At 44.4% G+C, this 22,699-nt stretch overlaps 1 protein-coding gene across 1 annotated transcript; it reads right to left on the bottom strand.

Annotated features, from left to right (window-relative positions):
* Positions 1-15,187: 15,187 nt before the first annotated feature.
* ptges3a (prostaglandin E synthase 3a (cytosolic)) lies at positions 15,188-21,052 on the bottom strand. Its single transcript, XM_060938422.1, has 8 exons — positions 20,850-21,052; positions 17,555-17,668; positions 17,385-17,454; positions 17,189-17,287; positions 17,013-17,102; positions 16,853-16,909; positions 16,411-16,438; positions 15,188-16,269 (listed from the first exon to the last, which is right to left on the bottom strand). Coding segments are annotated over exons 1-8 (480 nt in total). The 5' UTR covers positions 20,852-21,052; the 3' UTR covers positions 15,188-16,249.
* Positions 21,053-22,699: the final 1,647 nt, after the last annotated feature.

The following is a 22,699-nucleotide window of genomic DNA, read 5'->3' as shown; positions in this document are numbered from 1 at the left end:
CGACTACTGAAGACCTGCGCTGCTGAACTGGGTGAACCACTCCAACACATCTTCAACCTCAGCCTGCAGCTGGGAAGAGTGCTAACCCTCTGGAAGACATCATGTATCGTTCCAGTTCCCAAAAAGAATCAGCCCAGCGAGCTGAACGACTTCCGACCGGTGGCGCTCACTTCACATCTGATGAAGATGTTAGAGCGGCTCTTCCTCAGCCTCCTCAGACCCCAGGTACAACATGCCTAGGTCTGTCTGCAGTTTGCGTACCAGGCAGGTGTTGGTGTGGAAGACTCCATCCTCTACCTGCTACACCGAGCCCACTCGCATCTGGATAAGGGAAATGGCACAGTGAGGATCCTCTTCTTGGACTTCTCGAGTGCCTTCAACACCATCCAGCCCTTACTGCTTCAGGACAAACTGAACAGGATGCGAGTGGACCCCTGCCTGGTCACCTGGATCTCCAGCTACCTCACTGACAGGCCGTAGTACGTCAGGCTGAAGAACATCACGTCTGGCACTGTAATTAGCAGCACTGGAACACCCCAGGGCACGGTGCTGGCCCCTCTTCTCTTCACCCTGTACACCGCGGACTTCTGCTACAACTCGGAGCTGTGTCACATTCAGAAGTTTGCCGATGACACAGCCATCATTGGGTGTATCAGTGACGACAGAGAGGAGGAGTATAGAAGCCTGGTGAGGGACTTTGCTGTGTGGTGCAACAGGAACCATCTGCAGCTCAACACCTCGAAGACCAAGGAGCTGGTCATTGACTTTGGGAGGTCCAGACCAAGGTCACGACCAGTTCTGATCGAGGGAGTCGAGGTGGAGGCTGTGGATTCCTACAAGTACCTCAGGCTGTGGCTGGACAGCAAGCTGGACTGGACTTGGAACACCAATCACTTATACAGGAAGGGACAGAGCAGGCTATACTTCCTTAGGAGGCTGCGGTCCTTTAACATCTGCAGGAAACTTCTGTGGATGTTCTATCAGTCTGTGGTTGCCAGTGTCCTGTTTTACACCGTGGTGTGCTGGCGGGGCAGCACATCCAAGAAGGACACATCCAGGCTGGACAAACTGATCAGGCGGGCCGGCTCTATGGTCAGCATGAAGCTAGACTCTCTGGTGACGGTGGCAGAGGTCTATGGACAAACTATTGAACATCATGGATGATGCCAGTCACCCTCTGCACACCGTCATCAGCAACCAGAGGAGCCTGTTCAGTGACAGAATGCTTCTTTCCAAGTGCAGGACGAACAGACTCAAAAACTCCTTTGTCCCTCATGCCATCAGACTGTACAACTCCTCTCTGGGGGAGAGGAGGGGTAACAGGAGGACAGAGGACGGGAAGGAGCAGTAGCCTAGCCTAACAATAAGCAATACCGGACAATGTGCAATATAATGTGCAACATCTTTCCTGCTTCCCCACACACACACACACACACTTACCCTAACCCCGCTTCTCCCCCCTTTCCCCCCTCCTCTCTTCCCCATATCTTATTCTTTTATATTTGTATATGTAAATACTTAAGGGCGGCACGGTGGTGTAGTGGTTAGCGCTGTCGCCTCACAGCAAGAAGGTCCTGGGTTCGAGCCCCGGGGCCGGCGAGGGCCTTTCTGTGTGGAGTTTGCATGTTCTCCCCGTGTCCGCGTGGGTTTCCTCCGGGTGCTCCGGTTTCCCCCACAGTCCAAAGACATGCAGGTTAGGTTGACTGGTGACTCTAAATTGACCGTGAGTGTGAATGGTTGTCTGTGTCTATGTGTCAGCCCTGTGATGACCTGGCGACTTGTCCAGGGTGTACCCTGCCTTTCGCCCGTAGTCAGCTGGGATAGGCTCCAGCTTGCCTGTGACCCTGTAGAAGGATAAAGCGGCGAGAGATAATGAGATGAGATGTAAATACTTAATTTATTTTAATTTATCTAGAAGTTTTTCTCTATTTCTTTTCTCTGTTTATCTGTAATGATGCTGCTGGAATCTTAATTTCCCTGAGGGAACCCTCCCAAAGAGATCAATAAAGTTTTATCTAATCTAATCTAATCTAATCTAATGATATGGGACGAGTCAAAGACGAATAGCTGAATGGAATATATCTGATATACCACGAAAAAAGCTAACCAATATCCATCCATCCATCCATTATCCGTAGCCGCTTATCCTGTCCTACAGGGTCTCGGGCAAGCTGGAGCCAGTTTGAGGTTTGTTATCAAGTTCCTAACAAAGTGTCCCGTATGTATAATAATCACTGATATTCACTTCACCTTCGACGAATAGTTGTTAATTATTTGGCTCTAATAAACAGACACTAATGTTCATGAAATGAATATTATACAAAGAGGGTCCATGGAACTTATGTTGCAATCAAATAGATCTTTGGCTACAAAGAAGGGTTTGAGAACCCCTGCTTTAGATCATGTAAACCCAGTTTGTTAAATTTTTTTTTTGAGTAATTAGCTCCCCCTACATGGTAAAGTAGTGAACAGGAGAAAATGAGAATAATTTGTATCAGAGACTGTATCAAAAGTCATACTGCACTCCAGAGACTGTCGGAAAATAAATCTGATGATGTCAATGGAAAATATTTGTACTCTAGACATATCAAAATATGTAATTTATCTTGTCTTAACTTGAAACCTGAGTCAGTTCACTGATTCATTCAAGTTTGGAAGACACAGGATGTTAGAGTTGTGACATCTGGATTTTTGTTTAGGCAAGGAGTTTAATTTTAGGCATGTGTATACTGGCTAATCCTACACACGCAGTCTTTCTGTTCAGAATGCTGAGTTTAAATTAAATATCTTGACCATCATATAATCAAAGTCCTATGTAATCATCCATCCATCATCTGTAGTCAATTATCCTGTGCAGGGTCACAGGCAAGCTGGAGCCTATCCCAGCTGACTACGGGCGAAAGGCAGGGTACATCCTGGACAAGTCACCAGGTCATCGCAGGGCTGACACACAGACACACAACCATTCACACTCACGGTCAATTTAGAGCCACCAATTAACCTAACCTGCATGTCTTTGGATTGTGGGGGAAACCGGAGCACCCTAGGAAACCCACGCAGACACAGGGAGAACATGCAAACTCCACACAGAAAGGCCCTCATCAGCTGCTGGGCTCGAACCCAGGACCTTCTTGCTGTGAGGCAACAGCACTAACCACTACACCACCGTGCCACCCCTATGTAATCATATACTGACAAAATGTGCACCGTGTTTTAGCGTTTCAGAGCCTCCTTTGGGCTTTTGAACAAGGCCCTGCCCCTTTAACTGCTTAGTTATATGCTGAAATTGGATTCTGTGTCACTAATTTGACAGAAATGAGCTTAAAGCTAGATATTTACAAGAAGAGGAGTTTTCTGCATTGGCCATTGGTGGGCCACCATACATATTCTCTCCCATTCACAGAGCACACAGAGTACAGACTCAGGGAATGGATGGTGAACGGCCAATCCCACCATAACGAGCCTATCCCCAAACCCAGTGAGGGTGGCACGGTGGTGTAAGTGGTTAGCACTGGTGCCTTACAGCAAGAGGGGTCTGGGTTCGAGCCCAGCAGCCAACAGGGGCCTTTCTGTGTGGAGTTTGCATGTTCTCCCCATGTCTGCGTAGGTTTTCTGTAGGTGCTCCGGTTTCCCCCACAGTCCAAAGACATGCAGTTAGGTCAACATGGGATGGCCTTGGGCTCAAGTGCCCAAGAGTGGCAGCGCACACGTATGCAGTAGCTTTGCTCTCCTATGACAAACTAAATTTCATTGTGCAGTGACAATAAAGGCATTCTATCTATCCATTTTCCCAGTGGAACTTCCCTCTGCAGGAAAGACTGGGTCACATTAAATCGTGAGAGAGCCAAGGTTGGCAAAACAGGAGAGAACTTTCTGAATTGGGGACTCACTGCAAGCGCTGCATGCCCCTGTGGTGAACCTGTCCAAACCATGGATCACCTACTCCGAGGATGCCCCTGGGCCCAAGTTGCTCTGACCAAGACCTGCTGGAAGCTAACAAAGCTGCTCTAGTTTGGATACAGTGGTGGCGTGATAAGATATGATGAGGACAGAGCACACAAACTGGATTTTTTCTTCTTGGCAGATATTGAAAAAAAAAGTCCATTTGTGATGTGATATTAGTACTAATGTATTGTATATTGATGCAGTATTTTCATCATTATTGCTGCGAGAAGTTAGTGGTTGTGCCACAATGATGTCACAGGAACATTGCTAACAGTTACGATGGAAAAAAATTGAGAAAACATTTCAACACCTTCAAAGATAATGACCAAGTTTCATTATCAACTTGTAAAAACTATTGAGCAAGAGCTTCTTTTATTACTCACCATTTTCCAGTCATATTCATGGGCATATTTATGAGAAATCCAATAATCTACAAGATGGCAAGCATGACGGTGTTGACTGCAGTATTGGCATGAAAGTCAAACCTTTGGAACTGGTGTTTTTGCAGGAGGTACAGATGAGGAGGTGACTGAGATGGACAGACTGCTGCGAACAATCTGACCTCCATCTTGGAAAAACCAAAGAAAATTCCCCCCTCAACTCAGAATTCCTACTTGGAAGTTTGGCACGGTCTTCTCAACCCTGAGTTCAACAAGTAATGTCAAATCAACATGGCTTACAGCATCAATAGTAAACAAAGCAGCACTTTTTACTGTTAAATGAGTTATTCTGTATATGCACACACAAGTATTTGCTTCAGATAAATCAACATAGACAGGTTAGCTTGTTAAAGCTATAACATTGACTATACAGTTGTTTTGAGGAAGTAAATATGAGTGTTTCTGTGAATACTGAGAAATTTGTGTCCCAGAGCCATCTCTAGGCCTGTCTAATGTGGAGAGATCTAAAACCTATACATACAGCAAGAACTCCCTGTGAAAAGATTCAGCAGATCTCTCTGATATTTCATAGTTGTTGGGGGAAAAAAATCAAAATAAGTGTGAAAATGGCCAACTTGGCTTGTCCGACCTGCAACCTTGGTTTGAACAAACAGTGTTATTTCTCCACTGAAAGACAGCAGACAAGATGACCCTCTGTGCATGTCATGGATATGAGTGTTTAAAGAAAATACAACTAAACTTGATGCAGTTTTTAATCATTTCGAATGCAGCTCAGCCAAAGTAGGTGTCCCACTAGGGTTGCCACCCGTCCAGTATAAATAGCAGTGGTTCTCAACCGGGGGGGCGCGCCCCCCTGGTGGGGCGCGGAGGTACTCCAGGGGGGTCGCGAGTAGGCTTCATGTATGGAGGAAAAAAAAATCTGGGGCTAACAGGCTATAGTAGCTAAGCAGATGCAAAACATTTACCCATGTCAAAATGCAGGACATTGGACTATTATATACAAATCAATACTATTATAAAATCTATCATCAATCTATCATAAAATCTTGTGTGTAGGTTATTTTAAGCCCGTGACGCGAACATGATGCAACGTCACGTGAGTGAGTCTGCATACCGTGGCCACCGTGTGAGTGCTTGCCACACACACACTAGTCTGGTTTCTTGCCGAGTTAACTCGTGCCGACTCTCGCTAGTCTACTATCATCAATCCATCGATACAGCGCAAAACCCAAACAGTCTTTTTAAAGACTACTACCCCACTCTGTATTTTTGCTTTCCCCATTTCAGCTCTACCCAAATAATTTGTTGTTTTTGTTGTTTTCTTACTGCTAGTCTACTACCCCTTTGCCTTTTTCACCCTGCGTGTGAAAAATCCAACTGTCCCACACACACACACTCAAACGAGTAAGTACACCATTCACACCTCGTTAAAATTTGCAACTATAAAATCCCCGAATAAAGATATCGATCGTGTTTCTCACTGATAAGCCCCATACGTTCCCTCTGGTTAGCCCCCTTAGCCTACTACAGACTTAGCCTACTACAGACTTATCGTTACAACTTTATTACACACGTTTATTCACAAATACTTTAACAAAATGGATAGATTTCTTGTCAAAAAACCCAAGACAACTGACGTAGGTCTACCACCAGCTGCGAGAAAGCTTCGGAGGTATGATGAATCATACCTGCAGTTTGGTTTTACTGTCACCTCTGATCTTCGTCCTCAGTGTGTCGTGTGTGCCGAGGTGCTGGCAAACGAAAGCATGAAGCCATGCAAACTTAAAAGGCACCTCGAAACGAAGCATGCTGGCCTGAAGGACAAACCACTTGAATACTTTCAAAGAAAGCGTGATGGCCTGCATCAGCAACAGGCAACAATTTCCGTGCACAGCACTGTATCTAAGCAGTGCCTGGAGGCATCATATGTGGTGGCAAAAAGAATAGGTAAGCTAGGCAAACCGCACACTGATGCCGAGAAATTCGTTTTGCCAGCTGCGCAGGACATGTGCAGAATATTCTTCGGGGATAGTGCAGCAGCCAAATTAGGCACCGTGCCACTTTCAAATGACACAGTTGCTCGGAGAATTGCTGATATGTCCAATGATATCAGAGAGCAATTAATACAGTTTATTAAAAATAGTCCATACTATGCCTTGCAGTTGGATGAGTCTACCGATATTGCTGGACAGGCACAGCTTCTTACATATGTCAGGTATGTCAGGGATAAATTAATTGAGGAGGATGTCCTTTTTTGCCGCCCTCTTCAGTCACACACAACTGGAGAGGCCATCTTCAATGTCCTTGATTCATTTATTCGCGAGAATGGGTTGGCGTGGGACCGATGCGTTGGCTTGTGCATGGATGGCGCACGAGCAATGACGGGCCGTGAGCAAGGTCTAGCTGCTCGCGTTAAGCAGGTAGCTCCACTTGTAAAATGGACCCATTGCATGGTTCATCGCGAAGCACTCGCTGCAAAAAAAATGCCGTCTCTGTTGGAATCCGTGCTGAACCAATCAGTAAAAATGATCAACCTCATCAAGTCACGGCCGCTAAACTCTCGCTTGTTTGAGGTCCTCTGTCAGGAGATGAGGTCAGAGCACGAACAGCTGCTTCTGCACACTGAGGCTCGCTGGCTGTCCAGGGGGCGGGTGTTACAACGTTTGTATGAGCTGCGAGATGAGGTGAAGCGGTTTTTGACACAAATCAATTCAGACCTGGCGAAAAATCTGGATGACCCTTTGTGGCTGGCGTGTCTCTCCTATTTGGTCGATATATTTGACCGCTTGAATGGCTTGAACCTGTCTTTGCAAGGCCGAGAAACTCACATTTTGCTTCTCGCAGAGAAAGTGGATGCCTTCAAGCAAAAACTTGACCTCTGGTGTGGCCGCATCAGTCGGGGGAACTGTGATATGTTCCCAAGCCTTGCAGACTTTATCAGTAATGCAGGCACTTCCCACGATTTCTCATCTGTCTTTCAAGCAGCGTCAGAGCACCTGTCGGTAATGAGAAAACAGTTTGCGGCATACTTCACAGAGGATTATCGCTCTTTTGCGTGGGTTCGAGATCCATTTGTGTGTACTGCTGACGAACTTCCAGTTGACATGCAGGAACAGCTTATTGAGCTGAAGAGTGACAGTAGACTTAAGGCAGTCTTCACCTCATGCCCTCTTTCGACATTCTGGGCAGCATTGATGCAGGAGTACCCGCAACTGTGTGACGTAGCCTTGAAACTGCTCATCCCATTCGCATCGACCTACTTGTGTGAGGCAGGATTTTCAAAAATGACTGCGCTCAAAACGAAATATCGCAATCGTGCGCAAATTGAGGATGACTTGAGACTGTGCTTGTCAAACATTTCGCCAAGAATCGAGGATCTTTGTAAGGCAAAGCAGGCTCAGGTCTCGCATTAACGCAAATGCAGATCACAAAGGCACAGTAAAAAGTAAAACCTAAATTCACGCCTGGTCCCAATTCCCAATGATATCAATAGCCAGCTAATGATAAGCCTAATAAAATACCTAATAAAAACACTAATAATAATAATAATAATAATAATAATAATAATATCAACAACCAACAACAGCAATAATAATAATAATAATAATAATAATAATGCCTGAAAGAACATAAGTCTTGTACTACTGCCAACAGCTTAGTAATGATAATAGGCCATAATAATAATAATAATAATAATTATAATAATTATAGGGGCGGCACGGTGGTGTAGTGGTTAGCGCTGTCGCCTCACAGCAAGAAGGTCCTGGGTTCGAGCCCCGGGGCCGGCGAGGGCCTTTCTGTGTGGAGTTTGCATGTTGTCCGCGTGGGTTTCCTCCGGGTGCTCTGGTTTCCCCCACAGTCCAAAGACATGCAGGTTAGGTTAACTGGTGACTCTAAATTGACCGTAGGTGTGAATGTGAGTGTGAATGGTTGTCTGTGTCTATGTGTCAGCCCTGTGATGACCTGGCCACTTGTCCAGGGTGTACCCCGCCTTTCGCCCATAGTCAGCTGGGATAGGCTCCAGCTTGCCTGCGACCCTGTAGAAGGATAAAGCGGCTAGAGATGATGAGATGAGAGATTATAATTATAATAATGCCCGAAAGCAGATTAGAAATGTGGTGCTACTGCCAATTATAACAATAGCCTAATAATGATAATAGGCCTATGTATTTCTATGGAATGGATAATGCTACTACTGCTGCTACTGCTACTACTACTAATAATAATCTAGCCCAGGGCTATCTATCTATCTATCTATCTATCTATCTATCGGTCGATATAAGGTGCTGTAGGTCGGGTGGATTCACTGCGGGTGAGTGTGTTTGGGGGCGGGGCGAGAAGAGGGGCCCCCAACTGCAATGAACCAGCTTTGGTGGGGCCCAGGTTGCAAAAGGTTGAGAACCCCTGCTTTAAGGTGTATGGGTGTGGCGCCGATCTCCGTTTCAATAGCCCTTGGCCTCTTGGCTATACAGCTAGGGTTACAGTGGGGAGGGCTAGTCCTCTGGTAACCGCAAGGGTTTGACTTCCCTACTTGTATCTGTATTGTAGCGTGCCTTGCCAGACGGTAGTAGGTAACACTTTTATGATGGTCTTTGGTATGACCCGACTACGAGTAGAACTCGCGACCTCCTGGTCAAGAGGCGGACACGCAAACCACTAGGCCAACTCGTGGTGGTTCAACATAGGTAGCTTTGCAATAATTAGCAAATTGATCATGTCCCTATTCCATGCATTCTCATAAGGTTAGGATAGTTATTTTATAATTAATAAATATGATACAATATGGGGCGGCACGGTGGTGTAGTGGTTAGCGCTGTCGCCTCACAGCAAGAATGTCCGGGTTCGAGCCCCGTGGCCGGCGAGGGCCTTTCTGTGCAGAGTTTGCATGTTCTCCCCGTGTCCGCATTGGTTTCCACCGGGTGCTCCGGTTTCCCCCACAGTCCAAAGACATGCAGGTTAGGTTAACTGGTGACTCTAAATTGACCGTAGGTGTGAATGTGAGTGTGAATGGTTGTCTGTGTCTATGTGTCAGCCCTGTGATGACCTGGCCACTTGTCCAGGGTGTACCCCGCCTTTCGCCCGTAGTCAGCTGGGATAGGCTCTAGCTTGCCTGCGACCCTGTAGAACAGGATAAAGCAGCTAGAGATAATGAGATGAGATGATACAATATGTGAATATGACAACGTACAATTTAAAAAAAAATTAAACCTTAGTCTACTCTGTGTCATCCATAATCATGATTCACATTCATTTTTTTTCTAGCTCAGGAAAAAAAAGGATCAAACTATCTTGTAGTATTTAATAGCCCAGTCCATACATATTTTTAATCTAATTAATAACTCTTCTTCAGGTAACTGATGCAGAGTTGACACATGTATACTACACTGTTAAGCACAACCTGAGCTTTAACAATGCTGATTGTGCACAGAAGCTGATCTAGAAAATCTTTCAAGACTCAACAAGATCAACTGTGAGCTACTGCTCACTTACGTATCCCCCCGCTCTCGCTTATATCAGAATACAAGCAATCGAAGGAATAGGACACTTATTATGAATGTTGACTTCAACAAATAATGAACCCTGAAACAAGTAAGTAAAGAGCCGTGTCTCACCCCAGGGATTTCAAATAGCATCCTGGTAAACTGTCATTTTGAAATAGCATTTTGCTTCCTGAAATAGTGTCAAAATCCACCCTATATATTTCGTAAATAAATTCAGTTGGTAAACAGGAAATCGACGTGGGACAGACGTGAAAATGGTATACACGGTATAGAACCCCAAGCTGAAGCTTGGTACCAAATATCAAGCAGTTGTGATTTAGAGTTGCTGAGAAAAGTGTTATGAAAATTTTGTAAATCCACCCTATATGTTTTGTAAATACATCCATTATCCGTAGCCGCTTATCCTGTTCTACAGGGTTGCAGGCCAGCTGGAGCCTATCCCAGCTCGCCCAGCTGACTATGGGCAAGAGGCAGGGTACACCCTGGACAAGTCGCCAGGTCATTGCAAAGCTGACGCACAGAGACAAATAACCATTCACACTCGCGGTCAATTTAGAGTCACCAGTTAACCTAACCTGCATGTCTTTGGTCTGTGGGGGAAACCGGAGCACCCGGAGGAAACCCACGCGGACACGGGGAGAACATGCAAACTCCACAGAGAAAGGGCCTCGCCGGCTGTTGGGCTCGAACCTAGGACCTTCTTGCTGTGAGGCGACAGCGCTAACCACTACACCACTGTGCCGCCCCATTTCGTAAATACATTTTCGGTAAACAGGAAGTTGATGTTGGACAGACGTGAAAACGGTATACACGGTATAGAACCCCAAGCTGAAGCTGGGTACCAAATATCAAGCAGTTGTGATTTGCAGTTGCTGAGAAAAGTGTTATGAAAATTTTGTAAATCCACCCTATATGATTTGTAAGTACATTCCGTCAGTAAACAGGAAGTTGATGTGCGATAGACGTGAAAACGGTAAACACAGTATAGAGCCCCAAGCTGAAGTTTGGTACCAAGTGGCTATGATTTGTGGTTGCTCAGAAAAAAAGGTGTTTCGGACAGACAGAGGTAAACCAATATACACCCCTCCCTCTTTCAGATCAGGGGTATAATAATAAAAATTGCCATTTCTTGTGAGAGAACAAAATCAGAGGCATTAGTAAAATGTGTCCTTGCACCAAAGGCAGTGGAGGATGTGGTGAAAATTTTGACATCAGAAAGACCTCCCACTTTTTTTTGTTGTTGTTGCTTGGGGGCGTCCCTTATTTCTCCACACAGAAGGTGGCAACCCTATGTCCCACTAACTTGAGGCCAACTATGTGATAGTGCTGAATTCAGCCCCAGCGTTGCAACAGTTACTCAGATACAAGGTTCGCCTGCCTCATGTTATCTGGCAGGGAGGGCAACAGAACACCATCTCATACACATGATCGTGTGTACTGCTTTTGGTATGTTTTTTTTGTGTGGAGTTGAGTGTATAAAAATTGAAGCGTACCTTTTTTACATGTCAACTGACAGGGGTGGCACGGTGGCGTAGTGGTTAGCGCTGTCGCCTCACAGCAAGAAGGTCCGGGTTCGAGCCCCGTGGCCGGCGAGGGCCTTTCTGTGCAGAGTTTGCATGTTCTCCCCGTGTCCGCGTGGGTTTCCTCCGGGTGCTCCGGTTTCCCCCACAGTCCAAAGACATGCAGGTTAGGTTAACTGGTGACTCTAAATTGACCGTAGGTGTGAATGTGAGTGTGAATGGTTGTCTGTGTCTATGTGTCAGCCCTGTGATGACCTGGCGACTTGTTCAGGGTGTACCCCGCCTTTCGCCCGTAGTCAGCTGGGACAGGCTCCAGGTTGCCTGCGACCCTGTAGAACAGGATAAAGCGGCTAGAGATAATGAGATGAGAACTATGTGACACTGATTACATCTGCGTGATTAACTGGGGGAAGTAGTCAGTATGATGAAACAAAGTGGCAGCCCAGTCCCTTCACGCACATGAACCTGGGCACTAATAAGTTGATACCAATGGACATGGCAAGCCAAAAAGCCCAAAATTTGTCAACTATGTGACATCTAACTGAAGGTAGATTTAGCATGCTGCTGGATACTGCAGAGCAGGCTACAATTTCGCCATCAATGTCTACTGATGAAGCCAAATTCAAGACAAGAAGCCATTTGATTTTAACTTTAAAGGAGAGGGTGCACAAAAAGTAACAGGCCTAGCTTAGTTATTATTGGCTTAAATATTTTGACTACACTTAGTCCCAAATTAAGATAAAGTTCGTATTTTTGTCATTTATACAAAATACTTAAGAATTACAGGCACCAGGATTGTATTACAGGCAGGAACAGATAGTAGCTGGTCTATCACATAGTTGACATCTCACAAAATGATGCATGTGATTAGTGTTGTATACCGATAAATATAAAAGCACTTGAGTGCAGCTCTACTGTGTACCTTTCGCTTGGGATGTGGTACTATCATTTGGCAGTATTTATACCAAAACCCAACATATTTCATTTTTGTCAAATTGCCCACACCAAATTTATCAGTATTCAGAGAAACACTCGTATACAGTGTCATGCAAAAGAATTCATTCCCCTTTGTGTTTGTCCTGTTTTGTCGTATTACAAGCTGGAATTAAAATGGATTTTTGGAGTGTTAGCACCATTTCATTTACACAACATGCTTACCACTTTAAAGGTGAAAATTGTTCTTTTATTGTGACAAACAATAATTAAGATGAAAAAAAAAAACAGAAATCTGGAGTGTGCACAGGTATTCAGCCCCTTTCATATGAAACCCCTAAATAAGAGCTGGTCCAACCAGTTCACTTTATCCTGTTCTACAGGGTCGCAGGCAAGCTGGAGCCGATCCCAGCTGACTACGGGCGAAAGGCAGGGTACACCCTGGACAAGTCGCCAGATCATCACAGGGCTGACACATAGACACAGACAACCATTCACACTCACATTCACACCTACGGTCAATTTAGAGTCACCAGTTAACCTAACCTGCATGTCTTTGGACTGTGGGGGAAACCGGAGCACCCGGAGGAAACCCACGCGGACACGGGGAGAACATGCAAACTCTGCACAGAAAGGCCCTCGCCGGCCACGGGGCTCGAACCCGTACCTTCTTGCTGTGAGGCGACAGCGCTAACCACTACACCACCGTGCCGCCCCAGTTCACTTCATAAGTCACATAATTAGTTGATTAAGAGCCACCTGTGTGCAAAGTGTCACATGATGTCTGTATAAATCAGCCTGTTCTGGAAGGACCCTGACTCTGCAACATTACTAAGCAAGCAACATGAGAACCAAGGAGCCTCCAAACAGGTCAGAGACAAAGCTGTGGAGAAGTATAGATCAGGGTTGGGTTTTAAAAAATATCCCAAAGAGCACCATTAAATCCATCATAGCAAAATAGAAAGAATATAGCACCACTACAAACCTGACAAGAGAAGGCCAGCCACCAAAACTCTCAGACTGGGCAAGGACAGCATTAATCACAACTGTAACAAAGACGCCAAAGATAATGCTGAAGGAGCTGCAAAGATCCACAGGGGAGATGGAAGTATCTGTCCATAGGACCACTTTAAGCTGTACCCTTCACAGAGTGGAGCTTTCTGGAAGAGTGGCCCCCCAAAAAAGTAATTGCTTAAGAAAACACATTTGAAGTTTGCCCAGCAGCATGTGGCAGACTCCCCACACACGTGGAAGATGATTCTCTGGTCAAATGAAACTAAAATTAATCTTTTTAGCCATCATGGCAAATGCCATGTGTGGTGCAAACCCAACACCCTGAGAACACCATTCCTCCAGTGAAGCATGGTGGTGGCAGCATCATGCTGTGTGGATATTTTTCACCTGCAGGGACAAGAAAGCTGGTCAGGACTAAAGGAAAGATGGATGGCACTAAATCCAGGGCAATTCTGGAGGAAAACCTGTTTGAGTCAGCCAGAGGTTTGAGACTGGGATGAAGGTTCACGTTCCAGCAGGACAATGACCCTAAACATACTGCTAAAGCTACATTGGAATGGCTTAAAAGGAAACATTTAAATGTCGTGGAATGGCCTAGTCAAAGCCCAGACAGCAATCCAATTGAGAATCTGTGGCCCAACTTGAAGGAGTTGGAACAGTTTTGCCTTGAGGAATGGGCAAAAATCCCAAGGGCTAGATGTGCTAAGCTAATAGAGACATACCCCAAAAGACTTGCAACTGTAATTGCAGCAAAAGGTGGCTCTATAAAGTATTGACTTTGTGGGGGTGAATACCCATGCACACTCCGGATTTCATGTTTTTTTTTTTTTTCCATCTTTGCTTGAGGCGCAAAAAAAAAAAAAACCTTTAAATGTTATAAGCATGTTGTGTAACTCAAATGGTGCTAACCCTCCAAAAATCCATTTTAATTCCAGCTTATAATGCGACAAAAGAAACACTGAGAGGGGGTTGAATACTCTTGCAAGATACTGTACATCGCTCCTCTAAAGCTGTCACAGTTAGCTGGCTAGGTCATTGCTAACAAAAGATGAACGTCGAGGATCCATCCATGTTCTTTCCCTCCACTTTTGAAGCTTGAATGCAGAGAAGAAAATGATGCAATTTTGACTTCTATGGTCAAGTCAAACACCGCACAATGGGCCATTTGCACAAACACTCCTGCATTAAAACCAAAACAGCATAACAGCATGCTGCTGTTTTACACCCTGCAGGAGCTCCAGAAAAACGAACATTAACAATTCCTATTTTATAATTAATATAATACCATATTTTTATATTATACACACACTAGTGTATATAAAAAGGCATCTTTGGAGAAAGGTGTCAGACTGTATGCCTAGTTATACACAGATTACCATGAAGATAAGAAAATAACTTAATTGAAAAACACCCAGGATAAGATTAGCCCAACTAGAACTTTATTGTAAGACCAGGGTGGTGGTGCTGTGACATTGTCGTCTTGCCAAATGTAAACAATGCTACAGGAAATATGAGTCATACTATTTCAAAATGGACTGTCATAACCCTGAGTGCAAGTAGCACATTCCACTATCATGAGTATCAGTAGATAGTCAAACAGCATTATGGGAAATATAGGAAACTGCTAACCAGAGTAAAATTAGACTAACGTGGATGAAATTAGTTAAAAACTCAATTTCCTAACAAAATTAATCTGCCACCATTAAAGATCACATGTTCATTATAAAGATTAATATGCAAGCCGTTGAGGGTGGATTTTCTTTTAATTGACAGCTGCCAGAATGTGAAGATTGTTCTCACCTTGAAGCTGCACTGGATTAAACATGAACAAGGAAACTGGACTTACATGGGTTACTCGACACATGTGAAAGAGTTGTTTAGAGACAGTTTATTAGAAATATGTAGACAAAACCCCACTGTGTTTAACAAACAAGTTCTTCAACCTGTGGTGGCAGGTTAGCACAACAAATATTTTTAGTCACACTTGCATTGATATTAGGAGTGCAATCACAATTTGGTCAGCTATTGATAACTTATCCTTTTGTTCTGTACAGCGGTGAAGCTTACATTATATATCACTTCACATCAATGGAAGATATCAGTGCTCAAATGCCTGCTACACGGTCAAGTGTGACAATGGATTACTAACTTAATCAATCATTCAGGAAAGCCATGTGTACAGACAGGACTATGTATGTTGAACATATTGGGAGTTACACAAAAATCAACCTATTTCCTGGATTGGGTGGGGGAAGAAAAATATATCTAGAATGACAACGAAACAGGTTTCCCTGCTGTATTTAAATCCAGTAAATGATTTGGCTAGTATTTGCAGTTGAGTAAAAGAAGCACAGATCTGGGAAAAGAATGTGTGCTTCACTCCCATACACACACGCAAAACAGGCTTGAATTAACATAAAAAAAAAACAAAACTGAAATAAGATGATTCACTGTCAAACAGGAATTGGGTAATGGGGTCTAATGTGGATTGGGGGGGGAGAGAACAATAATTTTCCAATCACTGGTAATTATAATGTGCATATGTTATATAATGGTTTGTCACAGACACTGGTGGAAAGTGATCTCTCCCTCTCTCAGCCACTGTTGATTAAATGGACGATAACTAGAATCCACAAAACATGATGGAGAACTTGAATTGTCCATGCAGAATAAAAAGGTAGAGAAAACAGTGCTGATGACTTGACATTCATCAGCACAATGGGACGCTCTGATGAGACACTCAAAGCCTGGAAAACAGCTTCAGTTTAGGCATTCTGTTGTATTGGTTGTTGATCCATTTTTTTTGTTTTGTTTTTTTTAAATTAAATGTTCACCCCCACAAAAAAAAAAACCAAAAACCGTATCTCCCCCCCTCCCCTCCAAATAACTTTAAGCAATGAGCCTTGTTTTCTGCCACGGCATTTCCTTTGCAGCTTCACTCAAGATCTGGCATCTCTGTAAATAATTTAGACATTATGGTTAATTACATCACCTTGCACACACATTATCCACACAGTGTGATAGACTTCTGCACGTTTTATGGCATGAGACCATTTCTGATGTGGGAGGAAAAAAAAGGAGGGGGTGCCCACTTACTTTCATCGTCGCTATCTGCAGATTCTTCCTGTAATTGCAAATAAAAGACAAATTCATCCAAGATGCATTGGAATTTGTGTCAAATTTATTTCTGGGGCTGCTTGCAAGAACAAAAACCATAAGTGCCATACAAAGTAGGTCATGGGAGTTTTTGTAGCGAATAAAAAAATAAATTTAAGAGCCCATTCAAAGTGCATTAGACTAAGCAAAGATGCACAAAAAATAAAAATCAAGACTAATCATGTCTTCTTTCTTACCGTCCTTTTAATCTTCCCAAAAATCAAACAATTTACGCAAGGCTAATTTATGCTTTAGAAATCAGCATTTGGTTTCCAGTCCAGCATGTTCTGAATTTTTGAACAGGGTTTCTCATTTCAGCGCATTACTTTTAATACGACTACAAAGTGAAGTGCTCTTTCAGACAACGAGAAAACGATCTTACATCATCTGCACCATCCATGTCAGGCAAATCGTCTTCCCCTCCCATGTTGTTCATCATCTGTAGAAACACAAGAAAACATTCATTCATTCATTCAGCGCCATTTATTTTGGCAAAAAACTTTTCATAGCACTTCTGAGTAGCAGTTATATTTTACACTTACCTCTGAGAATCGGTCATAGCTGGACAACTCTTCATCTGAATCGTCTTCCCAGTCTTTCCAGTTGTTGAAGTCAACGCTGAGCCAATTAAACTACAAAAAATACAATTCAGCATCCCTTGACCACAAATTATTTTTATCCTGAATTCATTCAAGCAATAAAGAAACAAAAATCCCACCTTTGCTTTGTCTTTTGTTAACCTCGGCCACGACTTGCCAGGTTCTGCTTTTCGTAGACAGCAGTACACCGACCTGTCTGTACGTTTGTGTTTTGACTCCTGGGTGGGTATAAAAACATTTTTTTTTTAAAATCACAAAAACCAGCTTTATCAACAGCAGCAGCAAAAAAAAAAAAAAAAGCCCTAGTACACTTACATTTGGGTCAATGGCCTCAAATAGTTCTACTTCATTATGATATTTGATGCTGTCGACTCCACCTACACAACTGAACAGAAAAAAACATAAGCGTAATGAGAAAGGATACCGGCATCTACAATCTACACAACAAATCCATTTCATTTACGTACTGGCATTTGACAACCAACCTGAAGTTAAGCTTTGATTTGTCGAGTTTCACATCAACATCTTTGCTGTCTTCTACACAGAATTCAATAAAGACAGAGTCCCGTCTGTCATACCACTTAGCAGTTGATGGCTGCCTGTTGAATAAAGACAGACGTACAGGATTTAGGGCATGTCTGTGCAAGAGAACGTGAACATGCATAAAAAGCGCACCTCAGGACTAAACCGCATACGCCGGATTTATAAATATAAACCAAGCATGCAACAATCTTTTTTTTTTCTCTTTACTTTTTCTGAGACGTATCAAGGTGCTGTCACATCTATAGATAGTCAGTTTGAACGAAACCCTGGTGTCGTTTCCCCTTTTGGTGCTGTTTGTTTAGGCAGGTGAGAACAGAAGTAGTGATGCAAAACAGCAGGTTAGGAGCGAAATGGGCTCAATTCGGTCCAACAACAGTAATAAAGCGATTCGATCCTGAATTACAGGAAACGAACCAAACACCATAGGAAATTTAAAGATATCCAAATGCACAGTATTTTTTAACCTAGATATTTACATCATTACATAATCATTTATTCAGTACCAACTCTGCACTCTTCAAGCATGGGTAATTACGATTTCTAGGTGTCCTTGGCTAAGGATTGTTTACTCTTTTCTTCCTGCTACTGTACTTCTGTCCAACGATAAAGTACTTTTTTCAAAGTTATACACCCTCAGAAAAATTTTAGTTAATCAAGCTGTGCATCATATGAAACCAGGAGCATAAATTTTGCTCGGGTTCAGTCACAAATGTTTCCCTTCCTATCTTATTGCCCCACGCACACATTTTAAGGGGGAAAAAAATTCCCCAGGAGTGCAGTTCTATTGTGTTCTACTTATCGTTCTAAAATAAATGTGAAGGCTTAAATATGAATCCTTTAACTGTTTGTTCAGGTCCAAAAGCTCTGCAATAGGAGCCACAGGAAGGGGTCTGCAGGTCACCATTCTCATCCAGTAAACCCCCTCCCCCCAAAAAAGTAAACTCGGGGGGGGGGGGACGGACGGACGCACAACGACACTGGTCACGTGTGAAAATACCATTCGAGATCCCTGCATCAGAGGCACAGTGATCACCACCACGTGGGAGGCACTCTGTTTTGGGTCACTCAGCACCACATTCGCTTTAATACATCAGTGGATCCATTTTGAAATTTGATCAGATATCAATCCAGAGCTTCCAGCTCGTAATGATTTGAACATTCCTGTTTCTTATGTTCTGTGGAATGGCACACAGGTCCACTGGAGTAACCCCTGTGAGTAACTGGGCTGCGACAAATTGCGAACATCATTCACGAAAGAGTTTCAAAAGTGTCTCGAAACATTCACGGGGCTTCTCAGTTTCCTCACGAGTCGCAAAGTGTCGCTCTTTCATTGCTGAAATTTTGAACATGTTCAAAAAATTCGTGCGACAAAATGCATCGCGAACCCTTCAAGTCAGTTTCCGTGAGGCTTCCTCTACTTCCCTGCCTGCTGAAGGAAAGCTGGGCTGCGACAGCCTGCGACTAGTTGGAAACACAACAATTGCGATAAAATATGCGAATTAGTGACAATTTTCACTTGGAATCACACCGAATTGATATTCGCATATTTTACCGCAATTGTGTCTCCAACTAGCCGCAGGCCGTCGCAGCCCGGCTTTCCTTCGGCAGGCAGGGAAGTACAGGAAGCCTCATGGAAACCGACTTGAGAAGGGTTCGCGACACCAGCGACGCATTTTGTCGCACGAATTTTTTGAACATGTTCAAAATTTCAGCGGCGAAAGAGCGACACTCATGCGAGGAAACCGAGAACCCCCGCGAATGTTTTGAGACACCTGAAACTCTCTCACGAATGACGTTAGCAATTTGTCCCAGCCCAGTGAGATACTGGCTTAACGCTTTCTCTGCTAACACACCTTCTTTAACTTAAGTAGCTGTAATTCAGTTTAAGCCTAGGTCACAACCGGACGTACGATTTTTTTGCGTTTCACAAATCGCTGCGTTTTTTTTGTTCGTGGAGAAAGACGCACGTTGGCCGCAAGTTTGTCTTGCAACCTGAAAAAACCGTAAGCGCCCGTAGAGTTTGTTTGACATGACAAAGAACCTCTGCGCCTCGAAAATCAGCACGCCACACGCGCGCCCTCCGTGCGTTTCTTGCACGTACGGCCGGTTGTGACCGAGGCATTAGGTGCATCAAAGCAAGGAAAGCACTAAAATGTGCAGGACATGGTGTAATCCTGGATCAGGGGTTGAGAACCTGTGACCTCGAGTAACCCGAAGACCAGCCTTCATGCAGTCCTGGTGCGTGTTTCATCCTGTTAGCACCACACATACATGAGCTCTCATTCACGGTTTGGACTTGGATGTCGCGTGACCCTGATGGCCTGGGGATAGCGGACGTTACCTTGGCAACCCGAGCCACCTGTCTACCGCTCACGCATGGTGGCTAGAAATTAAACACCGACACGGTGCAGCTACAAACACACACACACTACAATAAGTGGTCCTGTTAACCTGACTATACTTATTATCACTATTGATGACGTCGTTCTTGACGCCGTACGTCACCTCAAGGTCGCCTGTTTAAATAAACGGAGCTCGCGCTAAGCCGCTTTGAGATGAACGAGCGTCATCTGGCGTCGCTCCGATACTGCAACATCACGCTTTCATGGCAAAACTGACTAGCTAACAATGGAGCTAATGCATAGCACAGAATGAATTGTAAAACGCCGGAGTCTGTGGAAAACTTCATAAAAGTACACATGAATTAAGCAGGCTTGGAAAGCCACGCAGAAAGAGGATTAGTAACTTAAGCGGGAACAACAAAGCCTGCTAATGCTAATTCGCATTCGGCGTACAGTAGGCGTTAGCTATCTAGCATTTTTCTCGTGCTTTCCATGTGGCTCAGACACCACCAATTCAATAAAGTATGAAGAAGTGCGATTAGAAAAAAAAAAACCACTAACTCACTCACATGGATTAGTACAGTTAGTAAACTAGCTAGCTAGCTAGCTAAGACGCTAAGCACAGGCCACACCAATTTCTAGCATGTTCAGTCAGCTGAATTAGCTAGCGTTAGCATGCTAGCAGTAAACCGCTCAACCTTCCCAGGCCTTAAGATATTACTTTTAAATATATTCTGTTTTATATACGTGTGTGTGTGCGTATACATAAATAAATATTGGTGTTGTGTTCTGTTCTACTCTACAGTTTTGAACTAAAAGCTCGGCTAATATTCTTTGCTAGCTGGCTAAATACGCGCTAATAAATTAGCATCTCTTTCGCTAAGAGAACACTTACATGTCGGGATCAACTTTCAGCTTCCAACAAAATTACACTTGCTTTTTTTTTTTTTTTAAGCGAAAGCCTTGTGCCTTAAAGATGGAGCTGATGTTTGCTTGCTCTGATTCACACGCAGGCAAAATACAGCGGCTAGTGCAACTCTCTCTCTCTCTTGCTGACTCCTCGCGTGTCTCCGTCCGCCGTGCACGCGCGCTATGACGCAGCTCGTACTTTCTGGCGTCTTCTACGGCGCGTTCAGGAAGGCTGCGCGCGCACAGAGCTTGCCAAGTCGCCATAGCAACACTGCCGCTTTTCTCAACAGTCATGGCGGAAGAGTGAGATGGATGGATGGATGGATGTCTCGGGTCAGTTTACAGCGTGTCTCATGAGGTTAATTAGACCTTTAACAGGAGAACTGGTTTGTATGGAAGCCCTAACCCGAGTGGACTACATACAGTACCGTTCAAAAGTTTGGGGTCACTTTGAAATGTCCTTATTTTTGAAAGAAAAGCACTGTTCTTTTCAATGAAGATCACTTTAAACTAATCAGAAATCCACTCTATACATTGCTAATGTGGGCGGCACGGTGGTGTAGTGGTTAGCGCTGTCGCCTCACAGCAAGAAGGTCCTGGGTTCGAGCCCCGGGGCCGGCGAGGGCCTTTCTGTGCGGAGTTTGCATGTTCTCCCCGTGTCCGCATTGGTTTCCACCGGGTGCTCCGGTTTCCCCCACAGTCCAAAGACATGCAGGTTAGGTTAACTGGTGACTCTAAATCAGGGGTGTCAAACCTGATCCATAAAGGGCCTTGTGGCTGCAGGTTTTCATTCCAGCCATGCAGCAGCACACCTGACTTGGCTCATTCAATCAACTGAACTGTCTTCACACAGTCAAATACTTGCAGCCACACCCACCCTTGATTAAAGGGTGGGTGTGTCAGTTGATTGCATAAGCCAAATCAGGGTGCTGCTGCATGGCTGGAATGAAAACCTGCAGCCACACGGCCCTTTATGGATCAGGTTTGACACCCCTGCTCTAAATTGACCGTAGGTGTGAATGTGAGTGTGAATGGTTGTCTGTGTCTATGTGTCAGCCCTGTGATGACCTGGCGACTTGTCCAGGGTGTACCCCGCCTTTCGCCCGTAGTCAGCTGGGATAGGCTCCAGCTTGCCTGCGACCCTGTAGAAGGATAAAGCGGCTAGAGATAATGAGATGAGATGAGAGACATTGCTAATGTGGTAAATGACTATTCTAGCTGCAAATGTCTGTTTTTTGGTGCAATATCTCCATAGGTGTATAGAGGCCCATTTCCAGCAACTCTCACTCCAGTGTTCTAATGGTACAATGTGTTTGCTCATTGCCTCAGAAGGCTAATGGATGATTAGAAAACCCTTGTACAATCATGTTAGCACAGCTGAAAACAGTTGAGCTCTTTAGAGAAGCTATAAAACCGACCTTCCTTTGAGCAGATTGAGGTGGGGTTTACATTAGACCGTATCAGCGGATCATCAGATTAACGTTTTTAAAAACGATTAGCGTGCACACAGCAACGCCAATACACGATTCGCATGCACACAGCAACGCCAATACACGGATACGCTAATCACATGACTAATTAGATGGCACATAAGTTGAAATGTGTAATGTGTACATTTCTCCTCAGCGGCTCGGCTCCGCAGGCATCCTGCGCTCCAAATCACTCCGCCCTGAACAGCGAGTGCCCTCTGGAGGGTGCGCACTCCGGCCCTGCGCAGCTCACAGAGCGCGCGAGTGAAGCGCACGAGCAGTGATTCGGGACTGAGCCGCTGTGTGTGTGATCCCAGTGCATATCGGGCATGGGCAAGTCACTCACCACTTGCAAGTGGAAGGATGG

Source organism: Neoarius graeffei, chromosome 13, assembly GCF_027579695.1.
Source record: "Neoarius graeffei isolate fNeoGra1 chromosome 13, fNeoGra1.pri, whole genome shotgun sequence".
NCBI classification, from domain to species: Eukaryota; Metazoa; Chordata; class Actinopteri; order Siluriformes; family Ariidae; genus Neoarius; species Neoarius graeffei.
Note: the sequence above shows the minus strand (reverse complement) of the source record. Positions and strands in the feature narration are given on the sequence as shown.